Here is a 19,741-nt window from a genome sequence, read left to right as displayed (position 1 = left end):
AGGCCGCAGAGGTTTTGAGCATGTGTGCGTGCTCATTTCCGCAGATGCTCTCCCTGCTCAGCTCTGTAATCACAATAGGCTCAATCTCACAAGATAACGTTTCTGTCCTGACAGCGGGTTTGCTAATAAATCATATGACGGATGATGATATGCTAGAGATATTGTCTGAACGCTGTTTCAAAGGACGTGTCTGCAAAATATAAGATACAACCAATGATACAAATGCAAATGTTTTCAAATTAAATATTCAGCCAATCTTTTTTCCTCCATACTCTATGATAATGCGGATTATACACACCAAATCTCTGTACTGTGTGAACTGAATATATATATATATATATATATATATATATATATATATATATATATATATATATATATATATATATATATATATATGTTCACTTTCAATAAAACTACTGATAGAAGTAACTCACGCTATTGTCGTTCATTTAGATAATGAGTAACCCTGATGTATCCCGAGCTGCTGCAGCTCATCCACACATAGTTGAGTTTTGAGATGATGACATTTCAGCAGTTTTATTCAAAATTAACTTCAATACACTGACAACTTCGCAGCCATCTCTAAAAATAGCGTGTGATATCCTAAAAAATACACACACAAAAAAAACACTATTTGGCTAATTTGTCATTGATAATTAAAGCAATGAATAACTAAAGCTGTTATGGTCAATGTAACATTGACTCCCACCTATACCTTTGCCCTGCTAGTGTTGGGAAATTGGGCTGTCAGATAAACAAAGTAACACTCTCCTGTAGGCAGAATTCAGATTGCTGCTTTGCCCTACAGGGGCCATCATTATGATCCAAGCTCTAAGCTCTCCAACAGATCTTCAATCAATGATGAATGCCCGCCCTGTAAATAATCCAGTGGCCACCACTACTTTCACAGCAGTGATAATACACCAAATTCATATTTATATTAGAAGTGCTCGTAGCATCAATTGCGGAGTCTCGAAGCGCTACACTGCACGCAGTGAGTCTTGAGTGATCCTTGAGTCTTGGCCATCCCCTTTCGCTTTCGACGCCATACCGTTTGTTGTGCTTGTGGAAGCAATTCAGCATTTTGCAAATGGTCTCAGACAAACTTGGCTGTAAACAAGGTTATAAGGAAGGAGATTTTGCCATTTTCACACTGCACTCACAAGGGGAATATAAGCCACAAAATCATCCATTTATGTTTCATATCCCCGAGGAGCTGCAAGTAGTGCATCTAGTATGATTCATGTGTATTAGGCAGGACTGCACAGTATATACTGTATAGGATTTTATATGTAAATAACAGAGTGTTCATTTACTCAATTATGTTTTTACTTCATCACAGTGAGATTTTTTACGCCCAAAATGTTTTTTTTCTAGCTGTTATTGAGAAAGTCGGCTTCAGCTCACTTTGACAAGAAGGAACAAAACTACTCTAACTATGTATATAAATCAAAGTTCAAAATTCCACACTCTAAAATACATATTAGTACAATACAACATTCCAATTATTTATGATAACTGCTTTGATAATTTTGCACAGTTTAACAAAAATAGTAATAGAAAATGTAGACAGACATTTGTATTGTTTGTTCTTTTTTTGATTTTGTATTTCATTAAACTCGTAACAAGGGTCATTATGTGTTTCTTAAATATTCCAAGTAATCTGTGACAAGATACTAGCCTTTTGCGTTGCCTTTATATCCTGCCCAGATATTGACAGTGGCATCTGCCTGGAAACCTCCAGTTCATAGGGTTGTGCTTCATTGGGAGCCAGCGGCCTGTGAGCATCGATGTGGTGTAGGTGGCATAACAGCACTGCTGGAGTGCCATCTGGAGATGTGATTAATTAATTAGGTGATAGACAAGTCACCCCTGGTCAGAGGGGAGCAAAGTGTGTTGTCACGTTAGCTCATCTGAGCAATGCCACAGCTGCGCATATACATTCTCGTGTATGTGTGTGGGTGTGTGTATGTATGTGCATAGACTTCAGTATTAGTAATATTCAGTATTAGTAATAGTGAAGTCTATGGTGTGTATGTGTTTGTGTGCGGTGCGTGGGTGTGTGTGTGTGTGTGTGTGCAAGTAGTAAGAGGACAACATCCTTTGGGTGACACCGCGCAGTAGGAGAACAGCATTTAAGCTATAATTAGAGTCCTGTTCGGAGTGGAGTTCTGTCTGCTGAGAAAATGAGATCCGCCTTCATTACAACAATTGAGCATAGCCTCAATGATTGGAGCCCACAAAAGCCTTCACCATTATAACACTTGAGCATCCTGAAAGAATTGCCACCGTCCCTCTGAATTTTAAAGCTACCACAAGTCAGAAGTGATCGAATGCGGCATGTGGGTGGCACACATACAGGTGCTGCTGAATTTAAAATAGACATGCAAATACGGAGATCCTGTCTACATTCAGCAACATACAGTACACGGCAAATACATCATTTGAAAGGTGTGCCGCTTTATTGAATATTACCAGTAACGCCTATGCAGCTCGAATGTGAATTTCAATAAAGAATTTCACACCACCAGAAGGAAATATGAATAACTTACTCAGACTGTTGTCACATTCTAAGCGGAAAAATGCAATTACCTTGGATGCCGTTCCATTAATAATTTAGATTGGTCGCAGCTAGTTAGTTACATTGTTATTTGTTCCAAATCCATCTTGACCCCAGTGGTTTGGCAGTCACTATTTCAGGTGCAAGGCTCAGGGTGCAAGCATGTGAGTGTAGGTGGACAGCTGTGATGATACCAGGAACTTCATAAACCAGATGACGCAGCCCAGCACCTTTATTTCACAATGTCAGAGCATTCTATAAAAAATGCCTCACCCCCAAGGAGTAGTGGCTTCGAGAATGCGACTGCAGCAAAACTTACACGCAATAGTGCATTGCTGTTTCAGTTTCTGTTTTTGTGCTCTCTGTCGCTGCGCATGACAAATACATCCCTGCGCGTTCATTCGTCTTTAAAATAAGAAATCTGAGTAATTGTTGCAATTAAGGCGAATGTCACAGTAAATGCCAACATCAGTGTGAATGCTTGGCTCAGGTTGTTGCCTTCATGATGGGGAGTGTTTCCTCCAGTGCAGAGGTATTGATTTGGGTATCTTTTGAAAGTCGTCAGCCCACCCTACCGCAGGGTCAGCTCATACAGGTAATTGCTTTTTCAACAGGTCTGAGATAGCATGATAAACCCCACAAGATGTAAACAGTCATCTACAGCCGCACAGGAAATGGAGAATTTATTTTAGGAAGCAATTTTATCAATACCCATAAATATTTATTTTAAAAATTATTGAAGTTCTTATTTCACAGACCCATCTGCAGGCCTCGACTTTGAAGGATGCACACGAAATGCATTGGGGGTGGGAGATATTTATCATCAATACCCGACAGACAGTACAGTATTTACATGTTTAATTCAAGTGTACAGTCATCCTGCTACATAGATATTTAGTCTTCATGTCTCTGCCACCAGAATGCCCAGCAATGGAAGGTCTGAGGTTTATGTCAAATGGAGAAGTCTATTTATTGTTGATTAAAAATATGATCTAATCGTGTTACTTCCATTTTCTGGCTTTAAATTTGTCATTCCAGTGTCATTTGTTTATCTTTTCATTTACCGTGTCTTCCTTCACATCGAAGTTTATCTTGATCTTCATCTTTTAATTCCTGGCGAAAAACAACACGCAAACACAGGTGAACAATATTAAAACCCCGAACGTTTGACGTGGTGGATGTGTTAATCACTTGTCCGCTGTGCTGTTCTTTTTGTGCTACAAGTTGATCAAATTTGTCCACCCTGCGTTTGCTGCTTAAGGCAAATTAAATGTTTATAACGCTTTACCTTTCTACAAAACAGAACATACTTGAGAGAGAGCGCGCGATAGAGAGAAAGAGAGAGAGAGAGAGAGAGAGAGAGAGAGAGGGGGGGGGGGTTCATGTGAGCAAACGAAGTCATTGCAAGTCCTTCATGAATTGGCACCTTGCGGTAAATTTCTATTGCCTGCTGCAACTGCAGGCAATTGAAGTGCATCGACTAATGTATTTAATCATTTACAAACCATGCGTACAAGGTGAATATGAACACAAGCGTTATATTATTCTGTTAAATCTGGTCGTTTGACTGAAGTTTGGACACGGACTTGTAAAGAGTTCTGGTAGCCTATGCTATAAGCGCACACAAGAAGGACTCGTCGAGTTTTGTTAATGGATAGAAATCAAAATATACGGGGCTTTTAAAAGTCCCCAAAGTAGTTCTATAACATTTTTCATTGAAGCTCTCAGTGAAGGCGAGGGACTCAACGTTGATGGAATATTTCTCAATGGGAGGTCACTTTAGGGGAGAGAGTAATTGGTTGGGATGACGTACGGAGAGTGTGGAATGACAAGGGAATGATTCGTGCGGGGAGGGGGTGGCACTATGCAACGATGTGGATGGTTGACTGGGTAGGTGCTGATGGGGGACACTGATCAAATGGACTGAGGAGTGAGGAGAAGAAGTCATTAAGGACTCCGTCATAGTGTCGGGGGCGGCATGAGAAAGGAGCTCAGCGATTAGTGAATCGACTCCCTCCTGAAGCTTCCGAGGCAGTGGGTGCGCTTCATCCCTGAATGATATAGCGCACCGGGAGACTCCGTGGCTGTAGATGTGGCCAAGACGGGTGAGTTCTTCTAAATATCCATTCATTCATTATGTTATCAAAAAGGGGATTCTCTTCTGGAGGGGCGTTACTTTCAGCTTTACCGTTAGTTACCTACCTCTACCTTTTCGCATAATTAAATAATCTCTAAATAGCTGCACCGCTGCTCACCGAGTTCTGTCTCTGAGAATCATTTGCGCATATTGTACAAAATTGCACAATAATGTGCAAACATTAATTAAGGAATATTGAACTGCTGTCACAAAATTAGCTGTATGGAGATGAATCCACATTATTTGTACTTTTATACTGCATGTCCTAGTATTTATGCAAAAATATCTGCCTACCTAAAAGGGAAAACATTTTTTGATCGAGTTAAGGGATATAATATACCCTTTCTTCTTGAAGAGGACAAGGACCACACTAATGGACACAATAGTCACCTTACTTGTATCAAGCGTTAATGTTCACGCGTTGTTGATGTAGTTTGCAGTGGTGTTGATCTGGTAACATCATTCACATTGGTGGTGTATATATATATATATATATATATATATATATATATATATATATATATATATATATTTTTTTTTTTTTTTTTTTTTAATTGTCTACCTTGTGACATTCCATACTGTATATAGTGATTTCCATAGTTAACTCAATGATAGGGATCAGTTCAAACTGAGAATTATTTTTTTGGAGCAAAGTCAGAATTATTTATTTAACTGCATCTTGTTAAAATGCACAGCTGTTCCTTTGAGATTCCCTATGAGTGTGTACAATTTCTTAAAAGTGATGCACAGATCCTGTTGTTTTACTCTCCTAAAAGCATCCTCGTATTTGCGTTAATGAAGGGCCATGCAGTGATTCTCATTGGAAATGATTTTTAATTCTAAAAATGAACTTCATGGCCCAGTGCCCGGCAACGTCTGTGATGGCCTTAAGTCCTTTATCTGTCATTCTTAAGGAGCACTCGGAAGCAAGTGTCTGTCAGGCAATGCACAGTGGCCACTGCTTACCCTGTGTGAGGAGGTGGAGATTACAACAGAGCAAAAGTGGATGTTTGCGCTTCCATTTAAAAATAACTGCAGCCATGGAGTGACCATATGTCTCAACATGTCCTTGGCATTTTTGTGAATCCCAGTTCCTGCTCATTAGAGGCTATACGTGATGGTGTGTCTGCAAAGTTCACTTAGTCTCCTTTCACCAAATAGTGAAGGTACCTTTGCATTTGGACTCACATAAGATTCATGGGTTACCTGTGAGGTTTGATTTGTTGAAAAAAAAACATCAATAGTGCATTAAAGGGTTCATTTTCAAGCACATATATGGCTGGTAAAATCAACAGGTCTTTCATCATGGCTCCATATAATGAACTTTCATCCAATCCTCCCAGAGAGATCTAACTGGATGAAAGCGGCTCATCTTAAATCCGAACACTCAAGAAATGGCCTCACTTTAATAAGACGGAGCACTCAAACACAAGCAAAGCAGTCATGGCTGTGTGCTGGATCGTTTTGTCAAAAGTATTTTCCTCTGTTCGGTAAATGTCAAACATTGTTATATATAGGCTGAACGATTTTGTTGCAGCTAGGGCTGATGTATTTTATGCAAAATTGCTTACATATTTCTGACATTTTCCTTCGAAAGAGTCCAGCCATTCTATTCCAGGTACTTACCCAGGTACTTCCATCCATCCATCCATCCATCCATCCATCCATCCATCCATTTTCTCTAGCCACTTATCCTCACAAGGGTCGCAGGCTTGCTGGAGCCTATCCCAGCTGACTTTGGGCAGTAGGCGGTGACACCCTGAATTGGTTGCCAGCCAATTGCAGGGCACACAGGGACGACCAACCAACTTCATGCCCTCAATTACACCTAAAGACAATTTAAAGCAGGGGTGCCCAAGTTCTGTCCTCGAGAGGCCTTTTCCAGCCTGTTTTCCATGTAACCCTCATCCGGGTCAATTGATTCAAGTAACCATAAATTTGCAAAGCTTGCAAAATGGCAGCTCTCTGACCTACAGGTACCACAATGCCCCCGTCACCTAAAGCAAGAAATATTTAGGTGGGATTGAACAATTAAGGAATGTGGAATGTGGGAGGAAATTGGAGTGCATGGAGAAAACCCACATGGGCTTGGGGAGAACAAGCAAATTCAACATGGAGGGCCAGAGCCAGAAGCAAACCCACGGCCTCCGCATATGAGGCGTACATGCTAGTTAATCGGTTAATTGCAATATATATATATATATATATATATATATATATATATATATATATATATATATATATATATATATATATATATATATATATATATATATATATATATAAGCCTAAAAATGTAAACATTAAAAGAGGATCTAAAAACGACTGGTACTAAATGGTGCTCTAATATAATCGATTATTCTGGGTGATAAGTTCTAAAGTAGTTTATTCCTTAGGTAAAAAGTACTAAAGTAATCAATTACATTAATTAAGTGCTGAAGTAATGAATTACTTTAGGAACTGTAGGAACTGTAGTACTCTAGTAACAATTGTTTTGTAATCAATTACAATAATTAAGTGCGAAAGTAATCAGTTACTTTAGGAACTTAAGTACTATAGTAACAATTGTTTTGCCATCAATCCTTACATTAGTACCTAAAGTAATCGACCACTAAAGCAAATGATTAGGTGATTGATTAGTGCCGGCCATTTTACAACCTCCTTTAAGCAGCTGGGATTGAAAATCTGGACTCTTAAAAAAAAAAAAAAGGAAAAATAGTCTTTGGGATTGGATGAGTTAATATACATGAGGTCCAAAATGATAGCTGTGAAACCATCTTCTGAAAGGCCCCCGACAGATCACTATTTACATATTACTTTTGTAATCTCCTCGAAGGCAATGCACACCTCAGCAGGCACATGCATATATCGAGTCATGTGGGCGGATGAGGCGCTGAGCTGCTGGTTCCCAATGACCTCTAGATGCAAGCTATGCCACACCTTCAATGAGGCGAGCACACAGCAGAACTTATCAGCGACGCGGAGTCCATCAAACACTCCAAAGAGCCTCCTGTGCAGTATTGAGCAGAGATTTGCTGCAAAATGTCAGTGGTTAATAGTGCGGCGAGGAGCCGAGAGAGGAGGAGGGAGGCACATGAGGGCACTACATGATGCTTTCACCTCTTACCATCTGTACAATTTCTGTTTTTAACAATCTCAATTGAATGGACTACACAGAAGCAACATTGACTCTTTTGGTGCATGAGTTGTTTCAAATTCTCTCACTCTTCCGCTGCATTTATGGGACTTTTTTTCCCAGATTTGTTCTGTTCAGCATCATGTTAACGGTGAGATATTTTGCCGGGTCAGAAGGGGGCGCGAGGGAACCGGTAGTCTGTCCAATATTAGTTTCTGTAATCTGCAGCCTTGTGTTTTGTCGATACCAACATTATGAAGCTGTCGTCACGTTGATTTGCCAGGCTTAGCCTATCGTCTCTCCCACATAGCCGTAAAGGGTCCGACTCACACAAACACTGGAAAAATAAATAAATGCTATTGCTACTACTATGAATAATAACAACAATAAATAATAATAATGAGGGGTGGTAAAATAAGAGATTATTTGTGATCGGTAATTAATTGTTATAGCATTTTTTTTTTAAGGGGCACTCCTACAAGACACCTGACTGGCTCCCTGCGCGACAATAAACCAATGAGGGCAGGAGTTGTAACCCATTCCCGCTCAGAAGTTGAAATCTACTCCTCATTGGTGCCGGTGTCTTGTAGGAGTGGCCCATGAACTAATTGGCAGATTGTTTGGCCAGTTAGTTGAGAGCAGTACTACTTTTTTTTTTTTTGTCTTCGCGGAGGAATTTTTCTGAGTCAGCCACACACGAGCAGTTGAAAGAGATCACAAGGAGGAAAGAAAACTTTTGGATCCTTACCTTGTGTAATTGGAATTTCAAGTGTAAACTCTGCTTTTTAATCATGTTTGGTCAGCTACTTTCTTTACTCTAGTTAGATGTCCCAGCGCCTCCTTGTAGGAAAACTGCAGCTCACAGTGATCCCTATTAGATACAGCCAAGATATGGAAACCAGAAGACGTAACAGTCCACACATACACTGTGTAGGTCCTCTCCAGACTCTCCGGCTTCCTCCCACACTCCAAAAACATGAATGTCAGGTGTATTGGACACATTAAAATATCCTTGGGTGTGATTGGGTGCATAATTGGTTGTTTGTCCCGGTGTGCCCTGCAATTGACTGGCAACCAATACAAGTTGCCTCTCGCCAGCTGGGATAGGCACCAGCAAGCCTGTGACCCTTGTGAAGATAAGCGGCTATAGAAAATGTATGTATGGATGGATGTATGTATTTTGATGATGATCATGATTATCATTATTATTATTGTCATTCTTTTTGGCATAACCTGATTGGGTGTGGGCGGGAGTGCATGGGGAGAACATGCAAACTCTACGCGGGAGGGCCAGAGCGGGAAGCGAAGCCATGGCTTCCGCATATGAGGCCCACATGCAACTTAATTAGTTAATTACAATCTTAGTGAATTAATCTATTTGTTCTCAATATCTTGACAGCACCAAACACACATAAATAAAGGACGGCTGCTTTTGTTTTCTGATGAATTCCAGTTTTAATTTCCTATTTCATTTCACAGGTTCCGGATGCTGCAACTGCTGTAATTACACAACAATCAAAGGCAGGAATCTGGAGCATGACTGCACCCAACTACAATTGTGTCATGGACTTAAAATTTGTCTTTGGAAAGTAACATTCTAAACACAGATTTGAAACTGCCTGCACTGGATTAAAAATGATGTACAGTGACTAAGAGGCCATTTTTGCACTGGAGTCGAATGCCCTAAGGGTCCCTGTGACACAAAGATCACAGAACTTTAAGGAATACAGCTGTACCTTCCATTCAAATTTGAACTCATTCTGATTAGATTGAAGCTAGACAGCAGGGCCGCATGCAAATTTTGTGGCACAGTCAGCCTTAAAACGGCAGCTCCCTGACCTACCACAATGCCCCTGTCACCTTAAGCAAGGGTCTTTCCAACCCTGTTCTGACAAAATTGATGACAGAATTCCAGTTATCGGAGCTCTTGCAAAATGCTTCCAGGGGTGCATGCTAATCGCTGTGTAGCTAGAGGATTTATGACAAAATTTGAGGGTAACATCCATTTGAACTGATTTTCAGTATGGAGCATGAACATTTTCAATCCATTACCCTGCCTCTCAGTGTGTTACAGTCGCAACATAATGGTCCACTCAACAGCACCATCTTTCAAAATGTGTTTTGTCAGGCCTGACTACGTACATTTATGACATGCGCTAATGTTCCCCTCCACGTGCAGTGAAATCTAAAACAAAAGCTGCGCCTTTTCAAACTCAGTCGGACATCATTGCGGCACTGGCCCAGATGGTGCCTGTGCTGCACAAAATGACACCAGCGCCTCCTTACGCTCAAAACTGCTCCAACTGCAGCCAGGTGACGACTCCGGAACTCAGCGTGGTCAAGGCTGTTGTTCTGGGCTTGGTGCTAGGAGTCTTCATCGTATTTGGAGTAGTTGGGAATATCCTGGTTATCCTGTCGGTAGTTTGCCACCGACACCTGCGTACAGTGACCCATTATTTCATCGTTAATCTTGCCGTGGCTGACTTACTGCTGAGCTCCATGGTACTACCCTTCTCTGCCATATTTGAGATCCTGGACCGGTGGGTGTTTGGACGGGTCCTTTGCAATGTTTGGGCAGCTGTGGATGTACTCTGCTGCACGGCCTCGATAATGAGCCTGTGCGTGATATCCGTGGATCGCTACATTGGTGTCAGCTACCCGTTGCGCCATCCAGCTATCATGACCAAGAGCAGGGCCCTGCTGGCCGTCATGCTGCTGTGGGTGCTCTCAGTCATCATATCCATCGGCCCTCTGTTTGGCTGGAAAGAGCCGGCGCCAGATGACGAATCCATCTGCAAGATCACCGAAGAGCCGGCCTATGCCATCTTCTCCGCCGTGGGCTCTTTCTACCTCCCCCTGGGCATCATTCTGGCCATGTACTGCAGGGTGTACGTGGTGGCTCACAGAGAGAGCCGGGGCCTGAGGGAAGGCCGCAAGACCGAGAAGTCCGATTCGGAGTTCGTCATTCTCAGGATCCATCGGGGCAACACGACGACGAGCGACGACGAGGCCCTTCGCACTCGCACGCATTTTGCCCTGCGATTGCTGAAGTTCTCTCGGGAGAAGAAGGCGGCCAAGACTTTGGGAATTGTGGTGGGCTGCTTTGTGCTTTGCTGGCTGCCTTTCTTCCTGGTCCTGCCTATCAGTGAGTATCCGCTTGTTTCTGCTTCTTATGCTTGTCACATTCACGCTAGCGCTGGCTACATACAAATCCCGGAATTTCCCTTTATCCGTCCTCTAAAATTGAACTTCAAGGAACTTAAAAATATCCCGGATGCAGATGAACCCGACATTGTCACATTCTCACACAGTTTCCTCTTCCCAGTGCGCAGGCATACTTTGCTCTCCAGCCGGGTGCTGTGGCCCAAAACTAAATCTTTTTTTTTTCGTCCTTCTGGGTGATTTTGATTGGTTTTAGCAAAAGTAAGAAACCCTAAAAACATGTATTTAAACATTTGTTTTATTCCAAAATCAATCCTGTGCAAAATATTCAGACAACAATAATGTATACTTATTTTAAATACATTTTAACCTAAATTTAACATACAGTATCTACATGCCCAATGCAAAAATAGCTTTTCGTGTCTTGCTACATTGCCATAACGAAATAGTTAGTAACTATTGCAAACACATCCTGTAAACCATCCATCCAGCATTCTAACACTTGTTCACAACCGTCAGCTAACAAATGGACAGTGAGTGACTGTCATTGTGTTTGACAAAAGCACATAGGGTCCTATTTGGGTGGAAGGGCAAGTTCGAGAGCAAAAATAAGGGCGAAAACGCAAGAGCATGTGAGAGTTAGGTTTCGATGAATTGTGAGTTTAACTTGATATTGCATTCTTTGTAAAGAGGAGTTTCCTCACCAAAAAGGCAGCTCAAGTCTAGCCTACCCCATAAATGCAAAGCAGCCAGCTCAAACTGCTGCCTTAGCTAACAACAGTGACCAAAACACTAATGCAGCAAGCCATGACAAAGATCTTTGCCAAACTAAATTTGAGAACACCCCACGTTTGAGCATGTCTGCAATAGATTGGACAGATGAGGTTTTATGTTCATGCTAATTTCTTAAAAAAAAAAAAAAAATGAAGGTTGCAGCCAGCACTTGAAACTAAATGGATACAACTGCATGTGTTAAAGAAATTAAATGATTGAAGTCACTGTTTTGTTGGTCTACATCAATCTTTTGACCTGCCACAATTACACAATTATTTTAATTTTAAACAAAACTGGTTGAGTGTTTTTATCAGAAATATATTTAGGTGGGATTAAAATAGGATTTATTAAATCAATTAATTAAATATCTTAATTCATTTTACAAGTTTTTAAGATCTTGACAGCACACACTATAAAGGCAAATAATTTCAAATAATTTGATTTGCTGTCCATCCCTACTTTAGCTGCAGGTTCATATAGACCACACATGCAAGATCATTAAAGTCATGTGTTTAATGAGCAAGGTCTTAATTTGGAAGACTGGTACATTTGAACAGAAGACCAAAAGTCAGCCCCGTTTCAAAAACCTAAATTGAGCATGTGTTTACTTGAAATAACCACACATTCATTACCCAAGCATCAATTTAGCATTTGCATACTTCAAACGTGAACAGCAGTCTTTCACGTTTGCTCTCTACAACAATTTGATTTAAATGGTACGTGCATATCTGAATAGCCTCTACAATGCTTTTACCTTGTGAAGAAGACACATATGAGAATGAATATGAGCGAGCAAAGACTTTCACATGTGGACAGCTTCATAACTGAAGTGACTGATGCTTGTGTCTCTGGATTGTTCACTCATAATCTAAGAGAAACAGATAAGCATAGCCATCAAACTCACGTCAGATTTGATGATGTTCACAGTCCACTTACCTTACTTGATGAGGAAAAGCCTCAAGAAAAACAAAATCTCAAAAATCCTCAACCAAGCATCGCTACAGTGAAAGTGAAAGAAAAAAGGCCTGATTAGTCAGCCAAGGAACTTGATGATTGATCATATCAAAATATATTGGAAATATATTGGAAATGTTTTCCCTCTGTGGTTACCAATGCAATTTCAAACAGGTGTATCCAGCATTGTAGGAGATGCATTATTTAACAATGTGCTTTTCTCTGTAGTAGGATACGCAGCTCTAGAAAATGGATGGATGGATGGATGGATGGATATAAATTCCAGTGGCAGACAACTGTACAGCAATTATACTGGCAGGTTGTTGCTGCTTTTATCTTAGCTACCTCATTTACTTACATGAAAAGGTAAAAAGATTACTTACGCTTTTCAATATGTTACAGTGCAGTTAAACAACTAGAATAACAACGTTATAAAATTAACGCCTCTCAGAAGACGTCAGTCAAAAACAAATACAGCGCTTGCGCTTGACCCTAGATTGAGTGGGTGTCCATAACGTGGTGGCTGGAGAATATAATTTGCTATCTTATTGATTTATGTGTTGCTTCACCACCTCTATAATCTCCTGAGAATGAAGATGCAGACAGCCGCAGCTACTTTTAAAAACACTTAAGGACCACCACATGTGATGTCTTTAATTTCTTTAGTCCTGACTGTGAGCAGAGGAGGGCTACAGGTGTGCGAATCAGTATGACTAAACCCATGTAACGATGACATCGCCCCATGATACTTATTTTAGTCGATTTTAAATGCAAAGGCAACATGATGAGAACGAATAGGACCTTCAAACAATAACAGGCATTGACAATGCTAAGCAAAGAAGAGCAGACAATTAGCATGACGAGTGAATAAAAAGGCAACCTGCAAGAGTGTGCAGGAAATAGGACGCAGCTGAAGCCACTCAGACTAATGACAGTACACAGGTGGGAGATGCGTCACTGATTGGATAACACCTGACAGGTCAGCTCTGATGAGACACAGGTGCGACCATTCAAATGACCGGAGGCAATGAAATGCTGTCACCCATCGAAAGGAAACAAGCCATTCCTACAGTGGGGAACAATACACGTACATATACAACGAGTCGTCTCAAGTCTCTGAGAGATTACCCTGAATTTTCTCCCGGTGTAGAGTGTGATTTTTCCAAATGTTCTGTTAAAAGAAAAGGCAATCGCAAATGTCAAATTTGCTCAATATTTACACAAATCCTTTTAATTGGCCAACAGAGCACGGTTCCAGCCACAGACTGACAAAAGCCAATTAAGAAATGACCTTACGCTTGCATTGTTGTCAGAAATAATTATAGGAGCAAGTGTTTATGCTGAGTGTTTGCCAACTATACTGAGCCAAGACGCATAATGCAGACTTGACAAAAATCTTATGGTATATCTTCGAAAAAGGTGCTCTTCACGTCGAAATGTAGATTTTCAATTTACTCTCAAATGCATGTCAGAGTGAAATCTGTGTATGTTTTAATTGGAAATAGAGCTGGTTTACTCACAGGACTTGAATTTGAACCCATTAAGTCAAATTAGATCATTTCCTACGACACACCTGGTGATATCCCACGGCACAGTGGTTGTTGGCAGAATCACTCCCCAAAGTCATTCACCACAAAATAAACGACAGGGAAGTTTACAAAACGCGATGTGGTTTTAAGCTAACAGTTTGCCTTTGGGTCCGTAGCTCTTCCTGCATACAATACAGCACTGTACTGTACATTAATAGTACATTTATCGTATATGGGATACTTCATTTAGTTGAAAGAATGAAGAATGATTGAAAGAAATAGCAATATTATAAATGCTTGAGTCATGATGTTCGACTTTGCAGCTCAGTATAAACATATTGTGGAAAATACAAGGACATGACTTCATGAGGTGGGAGTTATTACACATCCCGACTCAGGAAGAGGTTTATTAGTCTCAAGTCACATAGGTGATTGTGTTGGGGCGCGGGGGTGTGGTTGTATGAAAGTGTATCTCCAAAGTTCGGAAGGAAAAATATACAGTACACGGTTCATCAGGAAAAGTGACATTTTGGCTACACTGGTTTTATCAAAAGGCCAATAACGTGGTATTTTATTCTTTCCACAGTTCTGATTAAATAGGAGTTTGAGAAAATGTGAGAAAAAAAGGACGGTCTTCCACACCGTAGAAAATCTTAGCGGTTAGACAGCTCCATCCACTGATCAGAAGCGGGGGCACACACATACTTGTTGATCAAGCCTGATGTACATGAATTGGAGTGATGGTTTGCGGGCGACATTTGTGGGGAAATCAGCCATCTAAGTTAGCATCTGAGTCCATTTTCTTCGATTTTATCCCTCACAAGTCTGTGTTGATGGCAACAAAGGCACTCAATAGGCACTCAACTCACTCTTTGGCATCTGATCGAAGCAGCAGTCGCCATCTTTTCCCTGCAACGTCTCCAATGGAATGCAGCATATTCTTCGTCAGTCTTATCATTTTCATTGCGGGAGTCCAAATAAGGGGCCCTTTCTGTCTGGCCCAGATGTCAGCTCGCTGACCGTATTTTTGTGGATGTTACACTAAGACATTATCTGAGACAAGGTGCACAAGTGACACCAAAGTCCCGAAAACGGCTTGCACGAATTTTGACAAGGCAGTGACGCTTCTCGAATGGAAAATGAAACTACCAAGGGTACAGGCAATAACAGAGCTCCTTTTTTTGTTTGTTTAGCCCAGCTGGGGATAAAATGATGGAACTGTACCGTGAGGCACAAAATGATTTGCTCCCTCGCTCTCTTCACCCCGTCTTTCCATCTATCTCTGTATCGCAATCTCATTTTTCAAAGCCGGCGTTTGACATCTGCAGCAGCTCGTCCAATAAAGCCTCTCGTATGGCAGCCTCTCCCCAAAGTCTTGGTCACATACTCCACAGTTGACAAACAGACTGAAAAAATCCCATAACGCACAGTAGCCCTGTAGCCTTACTTATTCAGTTTTTCTTTCATACCCAAAGTTCCCCAGTGAAAAATGCATGAATCCATAAAAAAAAATATACAGTTGACTACTAAATGCTACATTACAGCCTATGACCTTTATGTAAACTTTACCCTTAGGTATTTTCTTCTATTTAAATGATTGTTAATGTCCACCTATCTGTGGTCAAATTGCTACAGTTGGACCACCAGAAAATACAAAAGAGTTGTGGGCCCAAGTTCGGTTCCAATTGAAAGTTTGCAGTAACCAAGATTTTGTTCATGTCTGCTAGCTTATATCAAGAATGCATTGGTCTATTTTTTGTTACGACTTGGCTGACAAAATATACCAAGATGCAATTCTTGTTGCTGTGAAAATGGCTACTAAGACCATGAGAGTGAGGACTCAAATTTGTTTGTTGAAATCTAGTCACGTGATATAACTGCGCCCTTTACGGAAATATGTTATAGTTTACAACCGTTCAACTTGCAAAGAGTCTAGCGTTCTTAGGCATTCTCAGAAATTCCCATAGTCTGCGTTTTTAATATTAAGGAATGGCTTGCGTTTGTATTTTGGGCAAAAAAACGTTTTGGATTTTACTGATTATGCCGTTCCCTGATAAGAGGATGTTTTGTGAAAGAGAAGATTGAAATGTCTACAAAAATTGGAATCAGATTGGATTTTCAAAACAGAAGAGACAGACTTAGCATACAGATATGGAATGTGACATTTAAAGAAAAGTGCATATCCGCCATGTTCATTTGAAACGATTGAAGTTTGAAACACCCAAAAGCCAGACTTGGGTAACTGAGATCTTGACAGCCATCAATGTCAATTTGCCTGTTCACGTTCAAACATTTCTTCAAATTTTGTGCGAAAATTTAGCTATGAAAACTCAATATCAATAGCTCTCAAGAAATACATGCTGTGTATTCCTATCCTTAATAGTCATTGAGATATAGGGAGGATTTAAGCAGCAGACTGAAAAAAAATCACCCTGTTACCTTCCTTGCTTCAATACGGTTGGGAAACTACCTTACACCGCCAGATTTAGTCTTCAGATAATCACAGATTTTCCGGCTGCGAAGGAGGTAATAATCACCAGGGATCAGGACGATCTTATCTATCGCTGGTCATGAACACAAAAGACATGATTCAAAGAGAAAACTGCTTGATGGCCAGTCGAAAAGTTTAACCCTGAATGTGTTTGTTGATCCTGTTGCTTTTCATGCAGGCTCCATGTTCCCTGCTTACAGACCACCAGACACGGTCTTCAAGATCACCTTCTGGCTGGGCTACTTCAACAGCTGCATCAACCCCATCATCTACCCATGCTCCAGCCAAGAATTTCGAAAGGCCTTCCAGAGTTTACTGGGAGCGCACTGTCTAAGATCCAGCCCGAGACAGCATCGGCATCAACACCATCATCACCACCATCATCATCATCTGGCTGCGAGCCACAGTCAAAAAAAGCACGTCCACGACCAGCCCCTGACTTTGAACCTTGCTGCCAGCGAGGCGTCCTGTCGCCTCAGCCCCTCCTCTCCCGTCGATTTGTCCAGGACTCCGTCCTCTCGGGACAGCCGGGAGTGGAACGTTTTTTCAGGCGATCCCGGCAGAGTAACCGGACCAGCGGGCAAAGGCAGAAAAGTGGCCAAACTCTGCGGTCAAAGCTTCCGGCGGACTTGCTGCTGCGTCCCCAGTGGTGGGAGTCCCCCACAGGAGGCAAACTGCACCCACCCCCCTCCGGTTGGAAAACTTCCCACCATTAAAATCCATCAATTGTCCTTGTCGGATAGAGGTGAGCCTGTGTAGCCGCTCTTTTCTCACATGAGAGCATATTTATTGAGTTGAGCCAGCGGTATAGCCTTTTTAAACTTCCGCCCTTTTGGATCGAGATCATTAAAACCTCACAGTTGGATGAAGATGGCTGTGAAGGAGGAGGCAATGATGCTAACCAAATAAATCTTCCTTTGACGCGAGGTCGGCACGTTTACATGTTGTACATTGAATGACTTTTAAGAGCGTTACAATGTGTCGTTTTGTTGCACGGTGAATAATGCAGGTCAGTGGTGCTAGCTACCTAAAAGGTTTGCCAAAACTTTGTGTACTTCCATGTCACATGACATTAAATTTGTATTTGCCCAGTATGTTTTTCCTTGATGACATTGATGACATAACCCAGCCATAGTTGAGCGCCATTCATCTCTCCGCATATTCCCACAATTTGATGCACCCCTTTCGGTGCATGTGCCAGATGGAAGTCTTAATATACTCGTGGAATTCTACTGACCTTGTGGTCGGTGACCTCAAACAACAGATTTGGATGTCAAGATAAATCATGTAGAGTCTCAGACATTCCTATCTCAGGCTCTTCTCCTCCATAGAGCACATTGGTCATCCACACATGCAACTTGTTGCCTTTTGTCAGATGATGATGGTTCGTAACTGCAAATTGTCTCGAAAGAAAAGGGCAGAGGGTCGTTTTTTTTGCCGCCGACATTATCACGCCGCTCTCACCTTCCACGCATTAAGTTTGCTTGTACAAGTGCCGCTGACAGCTTTTTCACACTGGGGAGCTGCCACAGTCCTTGTCATTGGCTGGCACGCCTGTGAACCCGTAAATCAGGCCATTTTTGCACAGATATGGCATTGGGGAAGGCACTAGCAGCAGCGATAAAACCCAAGATGATACAGCTGACCTAATTCTCACCTCTCTCTATTGTCCCCTGAATAGGGATTATGACCATCACCCCCTACAACAAATACTTGTGGCCAGAACATCATTTTTTTTTACATGCCCGGAATAAGAGCTTTGATTCAATTGGTGCTCTGCGTGAGTCAGATGTAGACTACAGCAAAAGATTGCAATGGTATATATAAACACCAATTCTTTAGGGCATCCAATGCAATCTCGAGTTGAGGATTTGAAGTTCACTTTATGTAAAACTGGTCAAATAATAAAACATAGAACAAATGTATTGGACAGCTGGTCTTTGCCGTCGCAAAAAAGGCCTTTTTACCAGAGGTAAATACAGTATGAGGCAAGGTTTTGGCTGTCCAATGACATTTGTCATCAAAAATGCTCCTGTTATGTTAGATTTGTGTGATTGGGTTACAATTTTTTGACATTGGTTTGGCGAAATTCTTGAAATGCTTAGATCATTTCAAAATCATTTGGCCAAACAATTTCTGTGCGACAAAAAAGCACATTTGCAAAAGCTCATATCGCTCCCAAAACTGTTCTCACATCCTTCAAACTAGAACAATCCAACCATCCGTTTTCTACCGCGCATCCAGGGAGGAAAATCACACCGCTTCTCATGAGTCAAACTAGATTACTTTATTATGTCTTCCTTTTTTTCCCACTGAGAAATTCAAATAAATTTGAAAATAAGTTTGAGTTTTACTTATTCATAAAAAGTCACTCAAGGGAACAAATCCACAACCTTTAGGTTGGTGGGCAGCCACCCTACCACCAGAGCCATGCTTCTCCTTCTGTCTTCCTATCGTCAGTTGGAATCCTTCGTTTTCTGGCCTGCTTTTGAAGAGATGGGAGAATAACTGACACCCAGTAGAAGCAGCATTAAAGAGTGTTTGTCTGCCAACCTGAAGGGTCCAGACTTCCAACTCTGAAAGGTCTTTTTTTTTTTTCAAATGACTAAAATTTTCTAAAAAAAATCCTTATAAGAGTGAATTAGCATTTTTGTGTGGAAAAAAATGAACAAGATTTTTTAAAAATAATCATTTTTCCATAAGTCAAAATGAAATTCCAAAGGGTCAATGCCTCAAAGGGCAAGGTCCCAAATCAAAACGGCTAAATGTTTAAATGCCATGGCAGACATAGAGCACAGTACACAATGCATTTGCCCACATGATCCTCTGCTGATGACTCATGCGGACGAGTTCCCCAAGAGGGATCAGTTTTGTGACGCCTTCCTGAGGCAATTTCTCTCCCAAAGCTGTCATCCGTGGGTGGAGATGTTGACATTTGGAACCCCCTTTCCTTTGTAATTACTTGTGTCTAGACTGGTAACTTTTCACCGGTAAC

General features: G+C 41.2%; 1 protein-coding gene across 1 annotated transcript; it reads left to right on the top strand.

Moving 5' to 3' along the window:
* Positions 1-4,499: 4,499 nt before the first annotated feature.
* On the top strand, positions 4,500-17,760 carry adra1aa (adrenoceptor alpha 1Aa). Its single transcript, XM_088410771.1, has 3 exons — positions 4,500-4,668; positions 9,316-10,981; positions 16,925-17,760. Exons 2-3 carry the CDS (start codon positions 10,081-10,083, stop codon positions 17,503-17,505), a joined length of 1,482 nt encoding a protein of 493 aa, XP_088266897.1. The 5' UTR covers positions 4,500-4,668; positions 9,316-10,080; the 3' UTR covers positions 17,506-17,760.
* Positions 17,761-19,741: the final 1,981 nt, after the last annotated feature.

This window comes from Hippichthys cyanospilos, chromosome 1, assembly GCF_059441005.1.
Source record: "Hippichthys cyanospilos isolate Australia breed blue-spotted pipefish chromosome 1, RoL_Hcya_1.0, whole genome shotgun sequence".
In the NCBI taxonomy this organism is placed as follows: Eukaryota; Metazoa; Chordata; class Actinopteri; order Syngnathiformes; family Syngnathidae; genus Hippichthys; species Hippichthys cyanospilos.
Note: the sequence above shows the minus strand (reverse complement) of the source record. Positions and strands in the feature narration are given on the sequence as shown.

Excerpts from the sequence above, each read along its gene's own strand:
- adra1aa (XM_088410771.1), top strand. The coding sequence starts at position 10,081 with ATGGTGCCTGTGCTGCACAAAATGACACCAGCGCCTCCTTACGCTCAA. Across the intron at positions 10,982-16,924 it reads CTTCCTGGTCCTGCCTATCA|GCTCCATGTTCCCTGCTTAC; the intron begins GTGAGTATCCGC and ends CTTTTCATGCAG.